The 26,950-nt window shown below is 50.8% G+C and overlaps 1 protein-coding gene across 2 annotated transcripts in view; it reads right to left on the reverse strand.

The window, feature by feature from the left end:
• LOC138447634 (E3 ubiquitin-protein ligase TRIM39-like) overlaps nucleotides 1-26,950 on the reverse strand; it is a 218,124-nt gene that overhangs the window by 71,479 nt on the left and 119,695 nt on the right. For both annotated transcript variants that reach the window (XM_069603838.1, XM_069603837.1), the window contains exon 3: nucleotides 1,226-1,326. In XM_069603838.1, the coding sequence (XP_069459939.1) occupies nucleotides 1,226-1,326 (101 nt within the window). The remainder of the gene's footprint in view (nucleotides 1-1,225; nucleotides 1,327-26,950) is intronic.

The raw sequence follows: 26,950 nt of genomic DNA on the forward strand, positions 1-26,950 counted from the left end.
TAAATATTTGCACCTAAGACCTGAGTCGGTTTTATCATTGATGTTTGAGTAACTTCTGCATCCCCATCCATCCCATTGAATGCTACCTCGTCTTAAAGGGCCTAAGGGTTTAGTCTCTGTCCACAACCCAAGAACTCAAGACTGTGTAGCCCAGAGAGAACCATAGAGAGCCATAGCAGAACCCCAAGTGAATCATCAAGGAAACAAACAAGGTCAAACAAAGAATCCTACTCTTAAAACTACAACTAAAACTAAAAGATGTCCCTACTGCAATGCTACAATAAGGCAATACAACTGCTACAATACTATAAAAACAGTACAGGACAAACAGAGAGAATTGTGTAAACAAATAGGCGTAGAACATGTGCTTTTTTAAATTGTATAAGGGGACACAGACATGGCATGCACAAGAGGAAAGGGGGAAACTAACAAAACACTATCATACACTGAGCAAACAGCAAGAAAAAGGGGCACACAAATGACTGCAAAAACACACTAAACAGCAACAAACTACAATCACAAATAGATAAAACTCCTAAAAACACTGTTCCAAACCTTCTAACCCCTGCCCCCCAACATATTCCAAGCCTGTCCTTGCCTTTTGTTAAGTCTTCCCTCAGAGCCTAGAAAACGCCAGAAAGGGACAGGAAGTGTTCTGGGCCTTATATAGGAGGCCGAACGTCTTACACAGGACTTGTGGAATTTGATTGGTTGAACAAACTCAATGTAAATGGCTAGACAAACCAGACAAATATACCACTTATTAGTCACAAAATCCGTCCCTCCTGATTGGACATCGAGTCACTGTGTGAGACGTGGCAGACCACCAGCTATTTATCTGGGATTCGTCAGCACCCAAAACCCACCCCATTCACACAGTTAGGATGAATCTTCATTAAGAGGGTTATCCGCTACCACAAGTATGATTTTGGGGGCAATAATACAGGGCTAAAACAGACATAATGGACAGAAGGACTGCGTGAAATTGAGCAACTGTAATAACAGAAAACAAACTGAGACACATAGAGGACATACAGAAAGGTGAACACAGATACATCCAGACACACAGACAGAAAGAAACAAAGATGGATGCAGGTAGCTGCAACATAACAAGTGTAGAGTCTGTTATTACCTTTTGTTTAAAACTAGTCTGTTTCTTACAAAAATGTTAAAACATGTCATTCATTAATGATATGCATCATTGGCCTTTTTATTTTCTATTCACCTTTGAACTCCAGTATTGATTTCTTTAGTATGGAAGGTTGCTGCAAGAAGCTCTTCAGATTCCTTTCTTGTTTAGGAGAATAGGTACTCACATTTCTATACCTGGAGAGGAACCAAAAGCAGTTATTTTTATTTTTTCTCTCACCAAACACCGTCACAGATGTGTATGCAGTAGGATGACCATTAGCACAAGACTCTTGAACCACATCCCAGGATATGTCCTGAATCAGATAAAATTTGCTATCAAAGCCCCTCAAGTTAAAGGAATTAAGTCTTATTTTGAGAAACTCAGGTATTATCTGCCTTGAGCTATGTGTGGGTTAGAGAACACTTTCTTGTGAGGTAAGCAAACAATGTACAATGGGTGTAGATCAGTGGTAACACCAATGTATAATACGTCTTCTTGTCCATACTAAGGTGGGGCAAGAAGTCATTAAAACCAAGTCAAGGAAACGAAAATGACATATTCCTACTAGGACAAGGTTAAGAATGGGACAAGTAATCTCTACCATACAATCTAAAGGAGGAGTTGGGCTGATCTCTCAGAGGGTGTGGATTTTCTAGTGCAAAGTACCAAAGAGTAGATCATGCTTTCTTCAGTTTAGTGTAGATAGTTTCGATGTTTCAACCCTAGGCTTCTGGTATATAAAAGAAATACTCAATTAGACAAAAATGGAAATCTGAATGTCGTAGAATGACACCCAAACACCCTGCAGCCACACCTGTGGATTAGGGTAAACCTTCTGTGAGTTAAATGTCCTTGTTGGCAGTTTATCATATGGTGCAATGGCTGAGTTCACCCCATTCAACTCCTCCCACGCTTGGTCACCCCTAGCTCCGATCCCACTTTTTAAAATGTCTCTGCCCCTCCTGAGTCCCACCGTTGATCACTTTCCCTTTCTTTTTTTTGTATTCCATGTGCCTGGTGCTGCTCCACTAGGACACAAGGAGGCAGTATATTCTCCCACTCCCGAGTTCTTTTAAGGCCTTTATATGTTATCTTCAGCTGTTAGGTTACTACCACACACTGCTGTCATTTGCATGGTCTACGAGCACTCTGGCAGATCTGAAAGAGGGTTGCTGTGTGTTTTTGGTTAGTTAGGAGAGAGGAGGCAAGGTGTGTTACCCAGACTAATATTGTTATCTCTTCTCCAAGGTACGGTACACAAACAGACCTGCATGCCGGGTTAAACCCGCTGTGGAATGTGTGCCTTGGCTTGGCTGGCCTTCACTATCGGAGAAGTGCAAAGCGTATGTCACTAATGGCATATTACCCAGACAGTCTGGGACAAAAAGAGCCTCATGGCTGAAGCAGCACCTGTCAGGTGGCCAAAGGTCTTTGCTCGCCAGAATATGTGCGTGTATAGATATACACACTATGATTGGTGGAGACTGGGATAGCATCTCCACTTCTACATAAGGATGCACACCGCGCTGGGGGGGCTGAGAAGTCCTCCATGGTGTTGGCTACTGCTTGCATTATACACTTATTCTTCTACTTCTCATCTCCTGTGTCGGTGTCTGAGTGCACGACTGAGTGGTGGGGAGCAGGACGAACGGGTATCTTTTGGAGCCGAAACCCAGGAGCTCCCCTTTCTCGTCTGGTACTCAAACGAATGTGAAGCTAAGTGAAAACAACTTTTCACTATACCTGATACACGTGCTCTGCATTAGCGGCAGTCAAATGAGACACCAGACTCTTTAGGAATCTGGGATGGGAAAGAAGTAGTTCCCATTAGGGTCAGCTCCTCAGAGTACCTTCCAAGATGTAGGGATGAATGGGCAACAGAGCCACGGTCGGGTCAGAGCACTAAAAAGTGTATGTGGTACAGTCAGAACACTAGGAAAGTGTGGGTTTGATGCTGTGGTGGCACCTATTGAAATTGTATGGTCGAATGCCTGTTATACATCACGTGCTAGGGTCGAACAAAGGGACAGTTCAAAATCGCAGATGCCTGTCCATTGACTCGGTGGGAAGAGGAAGCCAAGGCAGTGTTAGAAGATTATTTGAAGACAAAGAAAGAAAAGTGAAGATTGTACCATATGGACAGTCCCCCAAAGATTGTCGTGGACTTGATAGAGGAACTATTACACACTAATATCAAGCGGTCCAATGAAAAGGTCAAGGTACACCTGTCCACAATCTGCTTGTGGAGGATGTACCAAATAGCTAAGAAAGAAAAGTATGGCTTGGAACAACAAAACAGATTATTGTGTGATGTCAGGGATGAGAGCGCATACACGAAACAGATGGCAAATACTCAATGTATGCAAATAACCTTGGCTGTACTATTAAAGGCACAGGAGTGTGAGGACATTCAACAACAACTGAGGGACTGTCAGGAGGAGTTGTTAACAAAAAAGTGAATTTAATGTCTACCGGCATACACACCTGGGTAGCAAAGACTGGGCATACCACAAACTACCTATCAAGATGAAACATAGTGAGGAGTACGGGAGACCATGGCCATGCAACCAAATGGCTCCAATAACACTTACAGTAGCAAATAGACCTAGTTTATTTGAGCCAGTCATGCACGGATCACAGATATAGACAAATATAAGGAGGGGTGCTATACAGATGGGATAAACTGCAGGAGATCGCTAGTCGTGACTATTAAGATAGATTTCAAAACTCTGACCTGGTGGGCAGAAGTGTAGATGGCCACCCTTGGTTTAGTGAAACAGGGGAACCTGATCGGAAGCCCAAAATGAGCACACACAGCAACAAACCACAAATTACTCTTAGACATGTGTATATGAAAAATATATATACATATATTGTCGGCCGAACCACATAGACACAAGTAATTTTAATAGTGAGAAAACCAGTTATCACACAAATCCTTAAACTATACAATATATATACATTACGTTTCCTAATGCAATTCAGTGATTAGATACAACCACAACCTGTAAAGAGAGGGTTAACTTAACACAAATATGGCATTAGGCAATTCTTTTGAGTTTGTTCCCTAACTTTCGAGTTCAACCCTAAGAAGAGGGTAAAAACACAATCACGCAGGAGAGACAAAAAGCAGGTCTTCTGGGAGGGGCTGTAGCAAGTCAGGAAGTGGCTTGAGGCAATTAAGAATTGGTTCCACCTATTCGGGTAGGCCCTGGCCTTGGCGGCAAAGCAGTGTTCAAATGGCGAGAATAGCTGGGGAGTGCAGGCTAACCCAGACAAGTTTGAATTTCTTTAAGGGATACTCATGCGTAAAAATGATCGGTTGTGCCAGTGCACCACTGGTAAGTGATGCAAGTACTCAGTGACCCTGAACACAGTCCGGACCAAACTTTGCTAGTTTAGTTGAGGTCACTAGTAGGTTCGAGTCCTGCAGGGTTGCAGCGCTCTGGCTCTCAGCGGCTGCAGTGGAGAATGATTGTCCATGACGGGACAGTTGCCTTTTCTCAGCTTCCCAAGGAGGTATAAAGAAGATTCGGGTGCAGCTGGCTTCAGGCCACTGCAGAGCAGAATAGCAGGGACCTATAGTGACCGTCACCACCAGGTAGTGATGCAGGAATTGTTTATGTGGGCAGAATTACACACTCTCCTAATTTGGGATCCAGAGGAGATAGGCCTGTGAAATTTGGCTGGAGTGCAAAGGATCTCAAGCAAGCAATGTCCCAGGTCTCGGGCCTGCACTCGAGACAGCGACAGGGCTGCAGGTTACCCTGAGGTAGAGCTGGACAGTTCACTGGATGGCCCAGGAACACTTCCAAACGGACTCGCTCAGTGGATAAGTAGGGGGTGCCGAGATTAATTGCTCCCACGACTCCAAAGGGGCAAAGCACCTTGGCAGCCTTCTTGTTCGAAGAAGAAAGCGGGGGTCCTTCGGAACAGCATATGGAAAATGGGTGCCAAAACCTTCCAAAGCATCTCCGGCGGTTTCACAAGTCTGTTTCTTCATTTAGGAGACTTGGCTCCTTCTGTAGTTCGGTGAAAACACAGGTGATCGACCTGGAATGGGTGCAGAGCCCCTTCTCTTATCCAAGATTAGCTTTGCGCCAAAATCGAGGACTTCCAATAGAAGATCTGCTCTCTTGCAGACATCCCAGACGTGGACCAATCACGGTCCACAGTGCTCTCAGTAATTCAGGCACGCAGACATCATGGCACCAGTAGTATGGGTTGGACAAGGCAGTCCAAGCCTACTTCCTGAGCATACATGCTTAAAAGGCAGAAGCCTGCGAAAGGGATCGGTTTTCGTGGGAACCTGCATGCCCAAATAAGGAAAACCTGGGTTACTCGACCTGGGTGAAGGCAAGGGACAAGTGGACAGAACAAAAGACTTTATTGCTCTGCCATTTTCGGAGCTGGCCACAGTCTTGAGCCAAACGCAGTAAACGCAGTTTAACTCAGTAAAAAGAAGTAAAGGATTCCTAGTCATTTCATCGTAAAAAATGCATCGAAATGCCACACCATCGAAACAAAAGCATCCTTTCCCAAAGCATCAACAGGCTATCTTTTACATGTAAATGTGCCTTTCCATCTAAACCAGTCCATTGGAAATATAAATGGACTGGTTTCAATGGAAATGCACTTTTACATGTAAAAGGTAGCATTGCAATGCATTTTTTGTAACGTTAAAACGTTACATTGAGCTGTCCAGTGCTGAAATTTCATCACTGGCCATCTCCTTGTAACGTTTTAATGTTTTTTTGTATATTGGGGGGGTTCCCCCCAGACCTTCTAACACCCATGCCCACCCCCCAACCCCAACCCTAACCCAACCCTTAATATAACCCTAGCCCCAACCCTAACCCTAACCCTAGCCCCAACCATAACCCTAATGTAACCCTTAATCTAACCCTAGCCCCAACCCTAACCCTAATCTAACCCTCAATCTAACCCTAGCCGTAACTATTAATCTAACTCTAACCCCTAACTCACACCCTTAACCCTAACCCCAATTTCGATTATACCATCAAATTAAATTCAACGAAAGGGTGCTTCGATGCTAAGGCTTTTCATTGCATATAATTCAATGGTATAGTGTTAGATGAAAATGCATTTGATGGAATGACTAGATACCAAGTAAAGCATTATGAAAAGTAAATGCTGCCACCAATTCATACCAGGCACACTCGTACAAGGGACCCCAGCGCACGTAACTGGAAGGTACATTGTGCACAGTTAAAAAGTACCATGAAACGGCAACATAGTCAAGACTAAGGGAAACATAGTTTCCCAGTAATGACAGTCTGAAGGATGTGTCAGATTCCCCATAACAAGGGAGCGAACGCCCAGGGGAGTTCAGCTGAAGGCTAGGCTCAACTGGAAAAAGTCAGGTTAGGATACCCAAACAAAAGCAAAAGGTTTGGGCGGTCCATAAATGGAGAGAAAATTGCACATAAGTGAAATATTTCCTAACAATGACAGAGACATAGCATTGGACTAAAAAACTGATGGAGGCAAAGAGGATAAGAGAGAAAGGGAGAAAAAACAAGCTCAGCCAGAGGACATCATAACAATTGAGGCACTACTAAAAGAGCTACTGCGTTACACAGGGGCATCGCCCACGGAACTACTGACAGCACTCTACACCACTTGTAAAATGCTGGAGGCACACTGCTTAGACGATAAATAAACAATTGGATTACTGAAGGCAATATTTCTTTATTTGTATTGTTATAGAGTTAAACATAACCTTTAACAAATACAAACATAGAAGATAATAACAATTGATAACAATCAATTACAAAATTACAAAGTTAAAATATACCACAGCATCGCAACATCCTTATTAATACATCATACATCACATTACAAATCATATTAAAAAATCAATCTTCTGTTCATCATTTTCAAGAGTAACCTTTACAAGATTAAAACCTCCTTTAAAAAATGCACTGCGATTATTTGCATACGATACCATAATAAACTGCCACGCCACTTCACTTGACAACAGTTCATAGTGATGAAGTAAGTCACCAAAGTATTAATAACGCCAGATATTCAGAGCCTGGCAGTGTAACAAGATATGACACAGCGATTCCAAACAACCAGACCCAGTGCAGAATTTACAAGTTCATTGGTCTATAGGTGTCCTGTTTCTGGCATCGAGTTAGTAGTAAGTTCAGCCTTAGCCACAACCACCTACGCACACCATGTGAAATTCTGGGACTTATTCAGATAGGCGGGACAGACTCCAAAAGGTTTTACATTAATTAGCAAGCCTATATACAAATGGTAAGTTCTCACCCTTTCAATTGTTTGAACACAATCCATGTCTCTCAGTTTCTTATTTGCTTTCAGAGAGCATTGCCGAACCAGATCTTTAGATATGTTTAGGTCCTCAAACAATTTTTCACATTGCTTAACCAATTCATTCAAGGAAACCCAATACTTCCTCTGCATTGGACATTTCCCACCAAATCGAGCCCTCCTGAGCACACGATATCCTATTTCATAGCAAAAGATGTTTCCATACCATGTAAAATTGCAGCGAGGATGGGCCCAAAGCATAACGGATAACCGCTGGCGGTACTCCATTAGGCAATTTCAATACCTTGCGCCAGAATATACCCTCCAACACATTACAATTTAATTGAATTGGGAGCCCCAGATTCTCAGCCCTCAAAGAGTACAGACCAAATCTGCGGTTCAAAACCACTGCCTATGCAGCTTGTACTATCATTTTAGAGCGATAATGACTCTGCATCCTGATTTTGCATCCAAGCTTGAGTAAGCGAATTCCGAGATACAAAAGGTTTGGCATAGGCTACAAAATGTCTCGTCCCAGTGACCAATTGACGCTCTTATATTTTCGCTTCATCCCCGGCCTCATCATAAGAACCTTTTGATTTTTGGGTGTTTACTGTCAAACTGTTCTTAAGTGCATACATATCTAAACCATCCAGTTTGTGCTGCATTCCGACTGGTGTAAAGTCGAACAGCGCTAGGCTGTTTGCATGCAGATTGTAATGTAATCAGGAGGCAACTAAATGGGGAGCAAAACAACAGACCTTCTCATACACTTCATTAATATCTGAGATAAACAAACTGAAAGTAGGGGAGCCAAAACGCATCCTTGCTTAAGGCCGCGGCCGGTAACAATTGTACTAGATAATTTTATCCTGGCCATTTAGGCAGACTTTCACTGATGTATTTGAGTGCCGAGCCACTATAAGCCTAAGAAGAGATCCGGGCAGCCCATGCAAGTAGCTGTTTCAACAGTGTTGTCTGTCTATGATGTTGAAAGCCATGGTGAAGTCAATAAATGCTATATAGACAGGTTTTGACCTCACTATGACTCCCTTTTCAGCAGACCAAGCAAAAACGCACTGGCATGAGTGTCAGTCCCCTTCCGGATACCAGTCTCAAACAGGTACAGTCTACCCGCACTCGTCCATGAGGACAAATCCCACAAAATCTGGGAAGAAAAAATCTTGTAGGGGTTATCCAATAAACCAATTGGCCTATAGTTACATGGCGTAGAGCATGGCCCTTTCTTGTGGATGGGAATCAGAATTGATTCGGACCAGGATTTTGTCAGTTGGAGAGAAGCTAAAACTGTGCTAAAGATAGTCCCCAAAATGCGGGCCCATAAAGTTGGATCCAACTTCAGTACTGCATTTCAGAGACCATTAGGGCCAGACGCTCATGAGTTTTTAATATGAACAAGTATTTCAGAGATCTCTTCTGCCGAATAGTTCAAGCACCAGAGTTCCGATGGTACTTCCTGGTGTCCTTGCTCCACCCAAGCCACCTTTTTGTAAACCGCACTAAAGTGGTCAATCTACCCCTGTTCTCCAATGGGATGGATTAATTTGGGCATGGCAGGATGGATTAGTGGTATTAATAATCAACCGCCAAAAAGTCCTGTGATGTGATTAGCGATAGCATTTTACAAGCATCTTTCATCAACATTACATGTCGATGATTCCTCAACCATTGCTTATTATCACATTTTACCGACTTTTTCTCCTCACCCTTCAGTCCACTACTTGGGCGTGTCTCCTAAACTTCGTCTTTTTTTGTTGGACCTCAGGGTCATAATTATGTATATGCACAGGTCTGTTTCTTGGATGTTGATGGGCCATAAGAGGATATATTAGTCAGGATAGCTTCAGGTTCTCCGGGCAGATATAGTTCTTTCAGAACACGATAGAACTGTTGCAAATTGACACCGTTCCAGGCTACCCTGTTCTTCCCACAGTTAACCTCTAATTTTACTGGAAAAGGTACACAATCAGTGCCTGATTTTTTTTTTATGCACCATTTCAGCAAGAGTGGGTTGTGCTTACACTGGGTTGTCATTCCTACCGACATAGAGGATACATCTTGCTGAACATCTGTTGATACAAAATAACAGTTGATAATACTCTTTGAGTCTTCTCTGTGCCACGTGAAATTAGCCGGAGTATCCCTAAAAACCCTGCCGTTTACAATATGCACCACCCATGCCTCCATCAATTCCATCCACTCAATACCACACGCCTTGAGGGCTATGTTGTTTTTGCCAGAGGTGAATTGCCCAATTTGTGGGACACAGATCAAGTGCAAATTTCCACAAATAATGATTAAGTTATTTTTTATCTTAATTTGCCATGCATAAGTTATTTCCTCAATAAAATAAAACAATTCAATTTGTGTGATTACCCTTGGGTTCCAATAAAGATTCACAATCAGCGTATACTTCATCTAAAGCTATAACCTTCTCTCGCACGACAACTCCACTGCCTGTACAAAAGAATTAGGATGTGCACAGGTAGCTACCGCTATGGTGATGTCATGCAAAAAGCAACCCTGATGCAGGCCTGCTTCTTTCCCCCTTATAAGCCAGGTTGAGGAAACACTAATTTCCGTCTATGATTGGGGTTTATAAAAGCCATGATGCCTCAATACATAATATATCTGCTCCAAAAATCACAAAATCAGACACAGTGAGTATGTTTGTAGATACTCTAGAGTTCCATGAGGTTAAAGTGTGCTAGATGTGAGCCCAATCAAAGGTGTTAGCAGCCAATGTTTACAAGCATTCAATGAGGCCGCCACCCACTCCAATCTGTGCCATTTTTAGAGTCCACGTTATCTACTAAATGGTCAACAATATGTCTAACCCCAGTCAATCTGTTGAACGTTTTATTGTCAGTAGAGGGGGATGTTGAAGAGCTTTTTGGTCATTTGAAGAAAAATGAGGTTAGACAGACTGGAGCATGACCTTTTCAGTTTTTAGGGCCTCGGTCCTAGAAGCAATCGCTGTTTCAAGCACATCTCTCTGCATTAGCTGTTTTCTCCTTTCCTCCATCGTTATAAACAATGGCAAACCCATGGTTCCTAGGTTTCTAGCAGTGGACCCAGCTTCCGAGGGCTGCCAATCATTCACAAACTGAACGGGAGACGTTGTCGCGGCTTCTGAGTCTCTCAAGCTGGCTGTAGGTCTTTCATAAGGCAAAGGGAAAGGCAGGTGAGCATTTGCTGTGGTATTGTCATGGTAAGACCCGGTAAAGACCACCAGGTCCGTCCGCTCCACCCAGTTCCCAGCTTTGTTAGGGTCAACAACAGGAGTCACTCTATCCACAATGCGATTGAACAGAGTGTCCTGTGTTGTGCCTTACGAGACACTTACGGGGCTGGTACAATGATTGGGGAGTTGATATGGTACGCAAAACCGTTCTGGTATTCTTCTACGTCCCTTTCCTATTTTTTGATTTTTTTAATTTTGGCTGTGGTGACTTCGGCTCAGTTCGTTTACCCTTCTTTTTCCTTCGCCCACCTGGGATAAAGATTGGAAAGTTCCCCAATGGGCCTTTTGTATAATGCACACAATAATATATAGCACCAGATGCTCTACTACCCTTTTTGCACTGGTAAGTATAAACCCCATTATACTTGCCTGTGTCAACGTACTGTGACAGTGTCAGAAATCAGACTGTGTCCCTAGGCCTGGAGGGGTCTCTTCAGCCCAGGGAAGCTAGCCTGTCAGGGCTGCCTAGTGGGAGCTGCATAGGGTGCAATCTGAAGAGGCACCCAGACTAGAGCTTTGTGATGACATACGCAACATTTTATCAGACACTGAAGAAAGTATCCAACTTGTGCTTTGTGTCTGACCACCCTTCCTTAGTGCTTAAATGAAGGTTCAGTGGCTGGTATATCACTGTCCCAGTGATACTAGCTTTGGCAAAGGTAGCTTGGGGAGACACGTCAGAGTCTTCTTACACCTGATACCCGTGCTACTCACCCCGGAGACCCTACACTGGCAGAAACCATGCACATCTTCAGCCAAGGCCACACTAGTCTGCATTTGTAGGAGAGAGAGAATGCTTGCTCCCAACAGCACATACACTGACATACCCAAGCAGATCAGAGGTTTTGCAGACTGTCAAAGGTTTTGACCCATGTTGAATCAATAGACGGGGTAGATGTGGGGATGAGCTGTCGCCGCGCATTATTCTATCCCAGAACAAACTAAATCAATAGACTGGGTAGATGTGGGGATGAGCTCTCGCCGCCCACATTCACGCCAGAATCCAGGAGAACCGCGCAGTTTGCGCACACCAAAATGGTCTCCTAATCTGCCACCCACCAGTGCAAAGAAAGATAGTTCTGTTCAAAATCCGTTTTTATTGATGTCAAAAAGTTGCTCAAATCATGGGCACAAGACCACTCTAAAGATACAACCTTCTTGTGGGGGGTTCCACATCACCACTCTACTGTAAGGATGCCATCAAAACAATGTTAAGCAAGTATCCTATACTATCAAGCAAAAGACCACTCTATTGAAATGCATTAATTCAAGACAGATCCCAAAAATGGGTGCAGTACCAGCTTTGTCCACAAACCGGCACTAGCGGTCTAAACTCTGACAGGAGAACTGCTACTTCAGAAGCTAATCAGCCTCCTGAGACAGCTGGAAACTTCAAAGGCCCGCTAGTTATTAAAACTCTTCACCACCTGCTGTTCCCAGAGACAATCTGATTGCATTAATAGGCCAAGAGGCTGGGAAACCTTCTCACCTCAGAGACCCACACAACAGCCCAGGAAATCACAGGTACATGCTAACCAAATGCAGAGCGGCCCCCTGGCCTGCTGACCTCAGCCGACACAGTAGACTCTTGCAATTGAATGGGGTATGTTGATTTTCAGTGTGGACTGTAAACAGAGCCCTGCCTGGAAGAAGAGAGACATGTGGTACTCCCAAGTTTCTGGGGGTGGACTCAGACACTTTTGTGGAATCATATTGCAGCAAATATATGTTTAAGTTAAATGCTTCTAAAATATTGTATTAAGCTCACAAAAATGTGCAACTTGGAGAACCTTAATCTAAGAAATGTACCCACAATTCAAGACTTGATTCAACCCTGTACCATGTTCTAGGACCAAACCCGGCTATTTATTGATATTACAGACACAGGGTTTATGCTAGAGACCTAGTAAAGTACTGGAATATGTGTAGAAGGGGGGTGTACATTTGTGTAATTTTTGATGAAAAACCAATGTTGCAAAACCCACTAAAAACGAAAATAAGTTGCCATTTCTTAATCCAAGCTCTTAGAAGCATCAGAGTTGGAAGAGAGACTACCTTATGTGATATATGATGTGTGTATGTAATGTCAACCACTTGTGTATCTGGGAAAGGTGTTTAGTTATGAAAATGATTTTTTAAGGTGAGAGCAAAGGGGAGTGTGCTTTCTGTATGCCATAAAGATGACACCTCATGAATCACTCTGACACACAACTCTGTTCTCCAGTGAGAGCACAGAAAATTCTTCAACCTATCAGAACCCTTATTGGGTTGGGCATGCAGAATTAGCCGACTCACCCACTTTCTAAACACATAAAAAGAGCCACTGGAAGCCAGCTAGGACTTTCTTTTTCACTTTCTGCGGAGCATTTTGACTTCAGACTTCACATCCAGAGATCCAGACTTCAAATCCATCAATCTCCAGAGAGCAGAAATTAACTCCAGAATTTGTAGCAGAGAGGCCTGAATCCACAAGCTGAATCCTTTTTCAGCAGGCCTCCTTCAGCAGCCGGGTGAGCTGTTTTAATTTTTGCCAAGAACTTTTGTCACAACCAGAGACCAGACCGCCGTGCAGTGCCGAGAACTTTTGTCAGAACCAGAGATCCAGACTGCTGTGCAGTGCCGCTAGCAGAGCTGACCCAGAAGGTAGAATTATCCAGTGAGCAGAACCAGGCAGAGACTGTCCGTGGCGAGGAAACCGCAGTCCAATCCTGACCCGATCCATGGCAAAGTCGCATTCCTGTCGAAAATATAGTGTGAGTACCGCCAGAACTGTGCAAAACCCAATCTCTTAGTTTAAAATAATCTAATCCAAACTATTTTAACCTATTAGAACTGCCTCCTAGAATCGTGTCATTCTGTCATCTTTAAAACTGAAAACTGTCATCTGTCATTCTGAAACTGTGATTTAATTTCTGAAAAACTACCTTCACAAAATCGTCCGTATCTCCGGAACCGTGTGTGCTGGGAGCGAGTTTTAACTGTCATCTTAAAGCTAAGATTCCGACTTGCTACCCTTATAGTGCCTCCGTAATTGCGCTCGACGCACGTGACACACTGGTCGATTCATGGAATTAATGTGCGCCGAAAATTCCCGCGCAGAGGTGCCAAAACGTGCGAATCGCAGTAAAAGTGCGAAAAAATTCGCAGTGCAACTGCGAAAATCACAGGGAAACCAGCGCACATCGATTCATGGAAGTCCGTGCGCGAGAAAAACATTTGATGTGCGCTGAAAAAGTGCGCGGCGCACGCCGGCGCACAGGTCATCCAACGGCATGCGCCACTGCCACTGCAAAATCGCACATAGCGCAGCAAACATCACAAAAGTAGGCGGAACACGGGGAGTAACACTCGGAATGGGGAACAACGCGTGAAAATATGGGTGTCACGGGGGAAGTACAGGAGGCAAGTGCGCGGAACGCCCAAACGCTCGCCTACAACCCTTATTCATGGAATCGAATAGGGCAAACCAGCACAGGGCCAAACAAGTACGCCACAAGAAAGCAGGCGGTAGCGTCCCTGCGCCTGAAATAAATGTGCGCCAAAATGTGCGCTAACAAAAAGAACCCATATACAGCTATGATGAATGGTCCATACAGTGGCCCTCTAGGTCAAATGAGGTGAGAAGGGGTACCGACAAACACGGACACCCGCTGTGTGAAAAATAGCATGTGCGTGTATTACGGGGTTTGCAGGAAGTCCCACACGCGATTGGCCTGGGCACATGTATTCCGGGGTGCGTGTGAAGTTTCCCACGCGAATTAGCAGGGTACGTGTATTACGGGGTTCGCGGGAAGTTCCACACACGATTGCCCTGGGTCCGTGTATTTCGGGGTGCGCGAGAAGTTTCACACGTGAATTAGCAGGGTACGTGTATTTCGGTGTGCAGGGGAAGTTTCACATGCGAATTAGCAGGGTACGTGTATTTCGGTGTGCGCGTGAAGTTCCACAAGCAATTTCAGCAGGGTACAAGTACTCTGGGTGCGCGGCAAATTCCACACGCAAATCCAGCAGTCTACGTGTATTTCGGGGGTGCCGGACAGTCCCACACGTGAATTGGCCGTGTGGGACCTCCCAGCTGTTCCCTCTACACCCTCCACGGCCCCTGCAGGCAGTCCACACCACAGGGGACTACCCTGCACCCCTGCACATGTCCCGCAGGCAGCCCATCCACCATGGCCATGCCCCCCAGCCAACCCACATGTCACCTTGCACTCCTGCCCACCAACGCATGTCTCCCAGCACCCCCACCCACACCAGTCAGGGGCAAACTCCACCAGGCCCCCACTCATGTCCCCATGCACCCCCACACCCCAGCACTGTGGGGCACCCTCCACCAGGCCCCACTGATGTCTCCCTTCACCCCCACCCACCTGCATCCAGGGGCACCCTCCACCAGGCCCCCACTCATGTCTCCCTACATCCCCACCCCCTACCAGTCAGGGGCACCCTCCACCAGGCCCCCACTCATGTCTCCCTGCATCCCCACCCCCCACCAGTCAGGGGCACCCTCCACCAGGCCCCCACTCAGGTCTCCCAGCACCCCCACCCCTTGCATCCAGGGGCACCCTCCACCAGGCCCCCACTCATGTCCCCCTGCAGTCCCACCCCCCAGCATCCAGGGGCACCCTCCACAGGCCCCCGCTCATGTCTCCCAGCACCCCCACTCCCCTGCACTGTGGGGCACCCTCCACCAGGCCCCACTCATGTCCAACTCATGTCCCCCTGCACCCCCACCCCCCAGCACTGTGGGGCACCCTCCATCAGGCCCCCACTCATGTCCAACTCATGTCTCTTCATACCACCACCCCCCACCAGCCAGGGACACTCTCCACCAGGCCCCCACTCATGTCCAACTCATGCCTCCCTGCACCCCCACCCCCCAGCATCCAGGTGCACCCTCCACCAGGCCCCCATTCATGTCTCCCAGCACCTCCACCCCCCTGCATCCAGGGGCACCCTCCACCAGACCCACACTCATGTCTCCCAGCACCCCCACCCCCCAGCATCCAGGGGCACCCTCCACCAGGCCCCCACTCATGTCCCCCTGCACCCCCTGCACCCCAGCATCCAGGGGCACCCTCCACCAGGCCCCCACTCATGTCCCCCTGCACCCCCACCCCCCAGCATCCAGGGGCACCCTCCACCAGGCCCCCACTCATGTCTCCCAGCACCCCCATCCCCTGCATCCAGGGGCACCCTCCACAAGGCCCACACTCATGTCTCCCAGCACCCCTACCCCCCAGCATCCAGGGCACCCTCCACCAGGCCCCCACTCATGTCCCCCAGCACCCCCACTCATGTCCCCCAGCACCCCCACCCATCAGGGGCACCCTCCACTAGGCCCCCACTCATGTCCCCCTGCACCCCCACCCCCCAGCACTGTGGGGCACCCTCCACCAGGCCCCCACTCATGTCCCCCTGCACCCCCACCCCCCTGCTTCCAGGGGCACCCTCCACCAGGCCCCCACTCATGTCCCCCTGCACCCCCTGCACCCCAGCATCAAGGGGCACCCTCCACCAGGCCCCCACTCATGTCCCCCTGCACCCCCACCCCCCTGCATACAGGGGCACCTTCCACCAGGCCCCCACTCATGTCTCCCAGCACCCCCACCCCCCAGCACTGTGGGGCACCCTCCACTAGGCCCCCACTCATGTCCCCCTGCACCCCCACCCCCTGCATCCAGGGGCACCCTCCACCAGGCCCCCACTCCTGTCTCCCAGCACCCCCACCCCCCAGCACTGTGGGGCACCCTCCACCAGGCCCCCACTCATGTTCCCCTGCACCCCCACCCCCCAGCACGGTGGGGCACCCTCCACCAGGCCCCCACTCATGTCTCCCTGCACCCCCACCACCCTGCATCCAGGGGCACCCTCCACCAGGCCCCCACTTATGTCTCCCTGCATCCCCACCCCCCACCAGTCAGGGGCACCCTCCACCAGGCCCCCACTCATGTCTCCCAGCACCCCCACCCCCTGCATCCAGGGGCACCCTCCACCAGGCCCCCACTCCTGTCTCCCAGCACCCCCACCCTCCAGCACTGTGGGGCACCCTCCACCAGGCCCCAACTCATGTCCCCCTGCACCCCCACCCCCCACCAGTCAGGGGCACCCTCCACCAGGCCCCCACTCATGTCCCTCTGCACCCCCACCCCCCTGCATCCAGGCACACCCTCCACCAGGCCCCCACACATGTCCCCCTGCACCCCCAACCCCCTGCATCAAGGGGCACCCTCCACCAGGCCCCCACTCATGTCTCCCAGCACCCCCACCCCCAGCATCCAGGGGCACCCTCCACCAGGCCCCCACTCATGTCTCCCAGCACCCCCACCCCCCTGCATCCAGGGGCACCCTCCACCAGGCCCCACTCATGTCCCCCAGCACCCCCACCCGTCAGGGGCACCCTCCACCAGGCCCCCACTCATGTCCTCCTGCACCCCCCACCCCCCAGCACTGTGGGGCAGCCTCCACCGGGCCCCCACTCATGTCCCCCTGCACCCCCAACCCCCTGCATCCAGGGGCACCCTCCACCAGGTCCCCACTCATGTCCCCCTGCACCCCCACCCCCCTGCATCCAGGGGCACCCTCCACCAGGCCCCCACGCATGTCTCCCAGCACCCCTACCCCTCTGCATCCAGGGGCACCCTCCACCAGGCCCCACTCATGTCTCCCAGCACCCCCACCCCCAGCACTGTGGGGCACCTTCCACCAGGCCCCCACTCATGTCTCCCAGCACCCGCACCCCCCAGCATCCAGGGGCACCCTCCACCAGGCCCACACTCATGTCTCCCAGCACCCCCACCCCCCAGCATCCAGGGGCACCCTCCACCAGGCCCACACTCATGTCTCCCAGCACCCCCACACCCCTGCATCCAGGGGCACCCTCCACCAGGCCCACAATCATGTCTCCCAGCACCCCCACCCCCCACCAGTCAGGGGCACCCTCCACCAGGCCACCACTCATGTCTCCCAGCACCCCCACCCCCCTGCATCCAGGGGCACCCTCCACCAGGCCCCCACACATGTCTCCCAGCACCCCCACCCTCCTGCATCCAGGGGCACCCTCCACCAGGCCCCCACTCATGTCCCCCTGCACCCCATCTGTCAGAGGCACCCTCCACCAGGCCCCCACTCATGACCCCCTGCACCCCCACCCCCCTGCATCCAGGGGCACCCTCCACCAGGCCCCCACTCATGTCTCCCAGCACCCCCATCCCCCAGCACTGTGGGGCACCCTCCACCAGGCCCCCACTCATGTCTCCCTGCACACCCACTCCCCAGCACTGTGGGGCACCCTCCACCATGCCCCAACTCATGTCCCCCTGCACCCCCAACCCTCTGCATCCAGGGGCACCCTCCACCACGCCCCCACTCATGTCCCCCTGCACCCCCACCCCCCAACATCCAGGGGCACCCTCCACCAGGCCCCCACTCATGTCTCCCAGCACCCCCACACCCCAGCCGTGCGATTTGCCTGGGTACGTGTACTCCAGGGGTGCGCGGGTAGTCTCACACGCGATACCAGCAGGGTACGTGTATTTCAGGGTGCGCGGGAAGTTTCACACGCGAATTTGCAAGGTACATGTATTTCGGTGTGTGCGCGTGAAGTTCCACACGCGACTGTGCCTGTGAGAGTGGGGTACGTGTATTCCAGGGGTGGGCGGGATTATTTACTCACGACTGGGCCTGGGAGAGGGTGTTACGTGTATTCCTGGGGTGGGCGGGAAGATTTACACGCTCGCCTACAACGCGTCAAAAAATAAAAGGACCAATCCTGAAACACGTACGCCAGCATGAAGCAGGCGGACGTCCCGCGCAGCATAAAAGAGTGCGCAAACAAAAAACAAGCCTAGACGCCAGGATGAATATACCGTTCCTAGCAGCAGTGGCCGTGAGATACCGCAGGAGGAGGAGAAGGATAGTCAGGGCCAGAATCTTCACACCCAGAACCAGCCTATTTGGTATGCCAGATGACCAGGTGTATGGGAGGTACAGGTTTCCACCACACAAAATACTCGACCTGGTCACTGACTGGGAGGATGACCTCACATCACCCACCCTGTGCTCCCAAGCACTCAGCCCCCTGGAGAAGGTCCTCAATGTACTGCACTTCTTGTCTACCGGATCATTTCAGCGGACAAGTGCCATAGTGGGGGGGGGGGTGTCACAGGCCACACAGTCACGGTGCCTACACCAGGTTTTGGCCAGCATCACTGCACACCCATCAGTCCGCAGGCACATATACCTGACCAGAACACCTGCAGAAAGGCAGGCTGTCAGCCAGGATTTCTACCGGGTTGGCACTATTCCCCAAAGTGCTAGGTGCCATTGATTGCACCCATGTGGCTCTACGTCACCCCAGGGCATCTGAGCACATCTATAGAAACCGCAAGCACTGGCATTCCATCAAGGTCCAGGTAGCATGTGATGCCAAGGGAATCATCACCTCAGTATATGCCAACTATCCAGGGTCCACCCACGACAGCTTCATTTACAGGATGTCAACCCTAAACCGGGACATGGAAGCTGGGCGGCATGGCGATGCATGGCTGCTTGGTGAGTAGAAATGCCACAGCACGCGCATGCATGACAGCTACAGAGTAATGCCAATACCCCACTAATGATCCCCATCACCACCTCCCCAGGGGACAGTGCCTACCCTCTGAGCACACACATGATGACGCCAATTCGGAACCCCATCACGCCTCCTGAGGTAAGATACAACACAGCCCATATTGCAACACGAGGCATAGTGGAGCGCACATTCGGAGTGCTCAAGTCACGCTTTTGCTCCCTTGACCGTTCTGGCGGGCAGCTGTTATACACTCCCCCAGTAGTGTGCAGGATCATAGTGGCAGCATGTGTCCTGCACAATGTTGCAACACGCTGGGGCCTGGCTGTGGACATGGTGGTGCCCCCACATCCCCAACCACATGCACGCCCGCTGCGCATGGGAGGGGAAAGGGCACGGGGTGAGGCAGCCCGTACGCAGCTGGTGGCTAATTACTTCACATAGAAAGCACACCCCTGTGGAGTGCACACAGCCCTGGCACATACCATCTGACAATCAATGATGACTCAATCTGACAATTATGATGAACAAAGGGACAGTCAACTGTCAGAACCATAGCAGCCTGAGATTGTTCATCTGGAAGTGTCACAATGTGTGCATCCCTACCTACACAAACACCACCATTGCAGTGTCATCAAAAGACATACTTCCATGCAGCAAAAATGAATACCCACTTGCAAAATACAACATGAGAACAGTGGCATGTCGCCCAACCCCTCCCCGGCATGGCCACACAACACACCATGGCATGTCATGCAATGTGAGAGCAAACACATTAATCCCCACAACATGCCCCAAGTGTCACCAACTACAGTGTCCCTAATGGAAACTGGCCACACATGAAATGCTCACTGTAATGCAGGACCAACAACACACATTACCAAATACTTACCAAGAATACCAATCACCTACACAACCTCCAACCTACCATAAACATGACAGTACAGACTTAAAAAATTGGTAGCCTCACTACCTGATAATGGCAGCAATTCGAACACTTCCAAGTATACAGTGTTAGCGCCACGCAAGAGTGTAGGTGCACTGCTTACAACATGGACTCCAGTCCCAAAGTAGACCGCCTTGTGAAGACATGAGAAATGGACCTGCAAATTAGGAGGATGAGATGGATGCAGAGGCACATATCAATACACCATGCAGTGTCCAATACAACAACAATATGCACTAGGAATGTATACACAGTATTGACTACAGACTGCCCACACATCAAATGGGAGTCCAACGTCACCGTGTAAGTTAATGTCACTTGGGAACACCCTTTGCAAGCCCATGGAAACGGGAAGCAGGAGGGGTGTGTGTCACACAAACCCAAGCATCTGACCCAAATTCAGGACAAGCCTGCATGTGCCCAGCCACAATACAGCATATGCCCACGGGAGCCACACAAGGCAACACACTGTCCAAATAAATAAATAAATAAATACAATAAAATAAAATAAAATAAATAAATAAATAAAATTAATGGGCCCAGAGGGGGTGGGGGAGGCCACCCAGGAGGTCTGAGGACAGGGTGCACACCAAAACCCACCTGTGTGGATCTTGCGAAAAAAAAACACCTCCATGGGCTCATGGCCTGCACGGCTCCCCTATTGTGGGAGAATCACTGCTGTCGCTCTCCTCACCCTCTGCAGCTGCATCAGGAGGTGGTGGCACTATGGGAGGCAGCCCACGCAAAGCCCTAGTCTGGTCCTCCATGGCAGCAAGCATGCGGGTGTGGAAGGTCTGGTTCTGGAGGATAATTGTGCGGAGGTCCCCATGCAACAACTCACGGGATGCCCGGACCTCCGCCCTAGTTGCCTGCATCTCAGCTGAGAGCGTACGTGTGAGCCGCTCCAGCTGCTGTTCTGTCCTCGTGTTAGCTGAAGCCTCAAGCTCAACCAGAGTTGCCCTGAGCTGACGGAGTTCCACCCTCAGGGCTTCCCTGTGGCCCTGGGACTCAATGGAAATGGCTTCCCGCAGAGTCTCCAGTGCCGCCCGCCTGTCCCTGTTGGACGCCAACATGTCCTCCCTGTGTGACTGGCTAATGGAGTCTGTTGCCTGCTGTAGTTGTTCAATTAGCCTTTCTTGGGGGACAATGGAAGTGGCCACCCTATCCATGGCCTGAGCCATCATCTCAGTTGATGCTGCCTGTTGGTTTGCCATACCGTATATGGATTGCTCCCATGCGGTTTTGCCAGGTGGCGTACGGCCACCGCGTCGGCGGGCACCACACCTGTCTGGGGCAAGGTCAACTGCGCCTTGCTGTGCCGGCACTGCCTGAGGCTGCAGGACTGCATTCCCCCTCTGATCTGCTGGCCCAGGAACAGGATCAGATGTAGCGGAGTGTGACCCTGCATCCGTAACCACCAAAGGCTGACCTACCAACTCTGACATCCCCATTGACGGTTCTACCCCTGGTGCAGGTGGGTTGGACAGTACAGAATCCCTCCCAGAGACACTTACCTGCGACGCAACATATGTCTCATCATCCGAATCGACACCTGAATAGAGCTCGGGGGAGGTGCACCCAGAGACACCCCTTGAGATGATGGCCTGTAGCAAGTGTGGGTTCTCACCCACCACCACACCACGTCCCTCACTGGTGCCTGGTCGGGCCTGAAACCCCTCCTGGGTCTGCACCATCTCCACAACCCCAGCAGTATCAAGTGCGTCATCCCCTGCAAAGACATGAAAGAAAAGAAATGGGAACAGGCATTAGCAACATGGAACACAATTAGGGCTGAGAAGCAACAGAAACAGTACTTCATTGACACATGTACCACATGACTATAACCCTCCCATGCATGCACTGTCACTGCGTATGAAGGGGAGGCAAATGGCACACATTGATGACACCAAGATGGAAGACCAACAAATTTGCTGCATGCTGCCTAGCAGTGCCATCACACATTAGCCTGTGATTGGCATGTCCAATACACATACATGACACATGCCATCACACAGATGGCATGTACCCTAGCCATGTCACACATGTGACAATAGGACTGAGAAATGCCTAGTGAAAGTGGTCGGATGCAGACAATCAGCCTGAATGAACACAGAATAACATGCAACTATGTTGCGGCAAGATGAAAATTCAAGGGCAACTGGCGTGAGGTTGGGCTGAATGTCTACTGTTGCCAGAAGGGATACTGCAACACCCAAATCCTGGTGCGCAGAATGTATTGGATGAAACACATGGGTGACCCAAACCACTCAGGCACACACCCCCTCACCTGGCACTCAATCAGAAGCGCTCACACACACGCCATGCACATGGATGACACACACATGGATGTGCACTCACCGGGCAATGCCTCGTAATCTGGCAGGTCTCCCACGCCTTGGATCTGTTCCTCCGTGAGGTAGGTCCTAGCAACATACTCATGTGGAGTGCGTTCTATGTCCTCTGCCGGAGACCCACCTCCAGTCACTAGAGTTGCAGCATGACTTGAGGACAGCTTTTACTTTGCCCTGCGCTTAAGGTCATTCCAGCGCTTGTAGCAATCATTAGCTGTGCGCCTCACGAATCCAAGGGCACTTATGAGTTCCGCAATGGTCTACCAGTGTGCCTGACATTGTGCAGGTGTGGTCTTGCAACCTGCAGTAATCACCATTTCGCTGTCATGTGCGGACACATACTCCACAAGTGCATCAAGTTCGACCCGATTGAAGCTGGGCTTCCTTGGTGGGCCGGACTGTGTAGCCGTGTCTGGGGCATCAGCCTGTACTGGACGAGCACTCTTCTTCTTCCGCTTGGAAGGTGGTGGTGATACTGAGTGTCCTACGCCGCTCTGGACACTAGGGGCAGGAGCCCCGGTGGACTGTGGACTAGGAGTGTGGGAATGAACACTCACCATGGGACTTGGTGCAGGCATTAGCTGAAGTGTGATGTAGTCAGGGGGAACGTCAGCAGGATGGACTAGGGCTGACACTGTCCTGGCTGGGACACTCAGAGCTGGGGTGGATGGAGCCGCAGCTGCCCCTGCAGCCTCCCCACCCTGCCTACTCGGGGCAGCAGATGACATAGCTGCCCCTGATCCACGTGGGCTGGTGACACCAACGTGCACCGCCACACGTAGCCTAGACCTGCTGACCTGGAAGTCAGCCATGGAGTCACCCAGGGCCAGGTCTGGTGCCACAATGGGCTGGTCCAACAAGGGCTGAGCAGGGATGGTGTCAGCCACGTTAGCCTCAACCACGGGGGGGCATGGGTGTCCCTGACTGGTCACCCACACATGGGGGGCTAGGGGCACCCTGCAAGTCCTGGCCATGTCCCCTACCGTATCCACCACGGCCAACTCTTGTGGCTCGCCCACCTTTGCCACCCTTACCGCGTGCTCGCCTCCCAACCATGGCACTGATGTAGTTGTGCGTATGGGAGTTGCAGTAAACTATTGTCCTGGGCAATTGGGGGTCAAAGGGGTAGGGTACTAGATGGAATTCGTACCCTAGTGCTCTAGCAAGGCTGTACGTGACCCCTGGGGGAAGATGACGGGTCACGCAACACACAGGCACCCGGAAAAAGGGAGATAATGTGCACGCAACCCTCCTAGACCACTTGCATGGAAAAAAAACCTGCACTACGCTGTGGCACCAAGAAACACAAAAATGAACGTATGCGTGTCACACGCAGCCTAGACTGACCTCTGAAGGGGTAGGCAACACACGGGGCAAGCACAGATGTCGAATACGTGCGCAACTCACTGTCTGCCAGGAAAAATCGCGTGTAAAATACGCACGTGTGCGCGTTGGCAACACCCCCACCAAAAGAAGAATTGTACGCGGTCTGAGGAGACAGGACAACAGGAGAAGTGAACGCTGTTTGAGGAAACAGGCCCAGGAAAAAGACAAGAAGAGAAAAAGCTGTCAGAGGTAACAGGGAGTACGAACTTGGAACGCCGTGAAGTAAATCGCGTGTGAACCGACAAGAAGTACAGATTTCACCCACTCGCTCTCCACAAAAAGCACGTACAAGGAAATGGCGTTCTACACGTACCTTTTGAACATGCCCACACGTCCAGCATCACTTCCGCGTGTACGCGCTAAGGCCCCATCCTCCAATTACACGCGCTGACACTCTGACATGCAGTCATTGGACGTGTAACATGCACCCGTGTACAGGGAAACGCCCGCGCACGCACGTCACAGACGCGCATATGCGCTGTTGGCCTTTGGGCCAATGAATTTGCGTACGTGTGCTGACGCGCCTACGCGCTAAGGCCCTTTCCTCGAATTACACGTAGATGTGCTGGATTTTCACGTCCCAAATCACTCTGTATCAAGCTGGCCACGCGTAAGCACACGGAAGACCACGCTCCTGCCCAGAATGCCGAATTACTGCCCCCCAAAGCCCTGAGCACGCTGCCACCTGCCATCTGCTGCTGCATGATTGCCTGCTGCCCACGTGCCCTGCCATTTGCTGCCTGCACATCAGCCAGGGGTGCTGTTGCTGTGACCACCCCTGCTGGAACCGAAGACTCCCGACTGGGATTCCATCGCTCCACAGCCCAGCCCCAGGACCCAGTTGCCCACCCACTCCTGCCTCTGGGGTTGTCATGTCGGGCACGCAACATCTGGCACCACTGACAACCCCCGGCCAGATAGGCAGAGGGGCACCAGCTTCAATGCCACCGAAGTTGGTGTCCTGGTGGAGCAAGTCCTGGGGCAGTATGATGCCCTCTTCGGAAGTTTGCGCGCCGACAAGAAAGGACAGACTCAGATCTGGATGGACATCGTGACTGCCATCAACGCGGAGGGGGTGGCAGTCCGCGACTTCCAACATGTCAAGAAGCGCTGGGAGGACTTCAGGTCCAGGACCCTCAACAAGGCTACTTGTCGGATGATCAGATGAGGGTCCTGGAACGCATATCCCCAGTGCTCCACGTCCAGGTCCTTGAGAGGCAGACCCGTCTGGAGTCAAGCGGTAAGTGTACATGCATCATGATTGTAAGCTGTGCGTGTGGTGATGTGCCAGTAGTGTGCAGGTTGCACATCTGTTTGTATGGGGCCGAGTATGGGTGGGGGTGTACAGTGCCGTGAGGCTAACACATGCGAGGTCTGTCATGTGTGAGACATGGATGGTGCTTGTGTGTGTAGGCTTGCATGCCAAATGCAGTTGTGTGGGCACACATGTTTGGACGAATGTGTATGTAAGTGGGCATGTTCGTGATGTCACACATGGATGTTGTTTTCAGCTGCATGTATCAGCACTGTGTACATGTGCATGTGTGTGTATTTGACAAGGGTGCAACAGTGCTGCAACATGGATGCATGTGACAGCGGGATGTGGAAGCCTGATTGGCAGATGTGACATGGATGCCCATCTGAACACTGCGACAGTTGGCAGAGGTGTACACATGCATGCAAGTGTTGTGGTGTGTGTGCATGTGTAGTGCACTCCCTGTGTTGCATGTGATGTCTGGCTCACCTTTGCCTGCTCATGCTGTTGTATGTGTATGGATGGTGCTGGCAGTTGCGATATGGCTGTGGTATGGCTCATGTGTGCAAGTTGAAATGACATGTGTGTTGGCGATTGTGATGCCATGTCTGAGGTTTGCCACTGCCACTCATGTACAACTGTCATGTGTGTATGTGTCCATTGTACAATGCCCTGATGCCTGTGTTTTATTTCTCCCTGTCTGCAGTGTCAACTGATGAAGATGGCGGAGAAGGTGCTGTGGAGCACAGCGGTGGGTTCGCACCGCCAGCTGGAGATGCAAGGCCCAGCTCCCCTCCCAGGTTGTGATCTCGTCAGGGAGTGAGGAGTCCGGTGCCGCATCCCAGGCAGCAGCTGCCGGGGGGAGGTCCAAGAGGCGGAGGTCGGAGTTGGACTCCTTGGCAGCAGAAGGGGCAGCTGGGACCCCACAGGGCCCAACGGGGGAAGATGGCACGGAGTCATCCAGGTTGGTGGGGGGTTTGGTGGAGGAGGAGGCCGTGCAAGCAACAGAGACGGGGTCTGGAGGTGGGGATTCCACTGGTGCTAGTAGTGCAGTACAGGACCAGGGGCAGGATGCAGCACAAGCCGCCGCGGAGGTGCCTGTGTGCAGTCCTGTCCCTGATCCTGTCACTGCATTATCTTGCACCAGCAGGGATGCCTACGTCCAGACCCTTTTCAGGAAGGGGATTAGCTCACAACAACTGGCCTACCTCTGCCTGCAGACATGGCTATCCGGGTCCGGGTTGAGCCTGTCCTGACTGCTGTGGCGTTGCGTTAACGGGCCATGCGAGGTGACCTGCAGTCTTTTCATGAGGAGACTGCACGTCATCTCGAATGGCTCGTTGACCCCGTCGGCCTACTGGGACAGGTCACCCAGGCCAGATTCCTCCGTTTGATGGGGCTTGCTCAGACCCACTCCTCAACTGAACACCCTATGCGCCAGTCGTCCTCCGTGCCATCTTCCCACCCATTAGTCACCTGGGTGCCCTGTGGAGCTGCCTCTGACGGTGCGGCCAGGCTGGTGGAGGAGGCATCCCTGCCACAGTCAGGAGTCGGACGTCCAGCAGGGGTGGCCACATCAATGACTGCACCCCAGCAAGTGGAGGATGTGCAGGCAGCAGGAGACAGGGCACGGGCAGAGGCACAGCAGCAGCAGCAACGAGGTGGGAGCCATGATGGCTCGGGGCCTTCGACATCGGAGGGGCAGGCATCGGCCGGAGGACAGGAGGACCCAGGACGGGAAGTGTC

Source organism: Ambystoma mexicanum, chromosome 3q, assembly GCF_040938575.1.
Source record: "Ambystoma mexicanum isolate Mex_15411 chromosome 3q, UKY_AmexF1_1, whole genome shotgun sequence".
NCBI lineage: Eukaryota > Metazoa > Chordata > Amphibia > Caudata > Ambystomatidae > Ambystoma > Ambystoma mexicanum.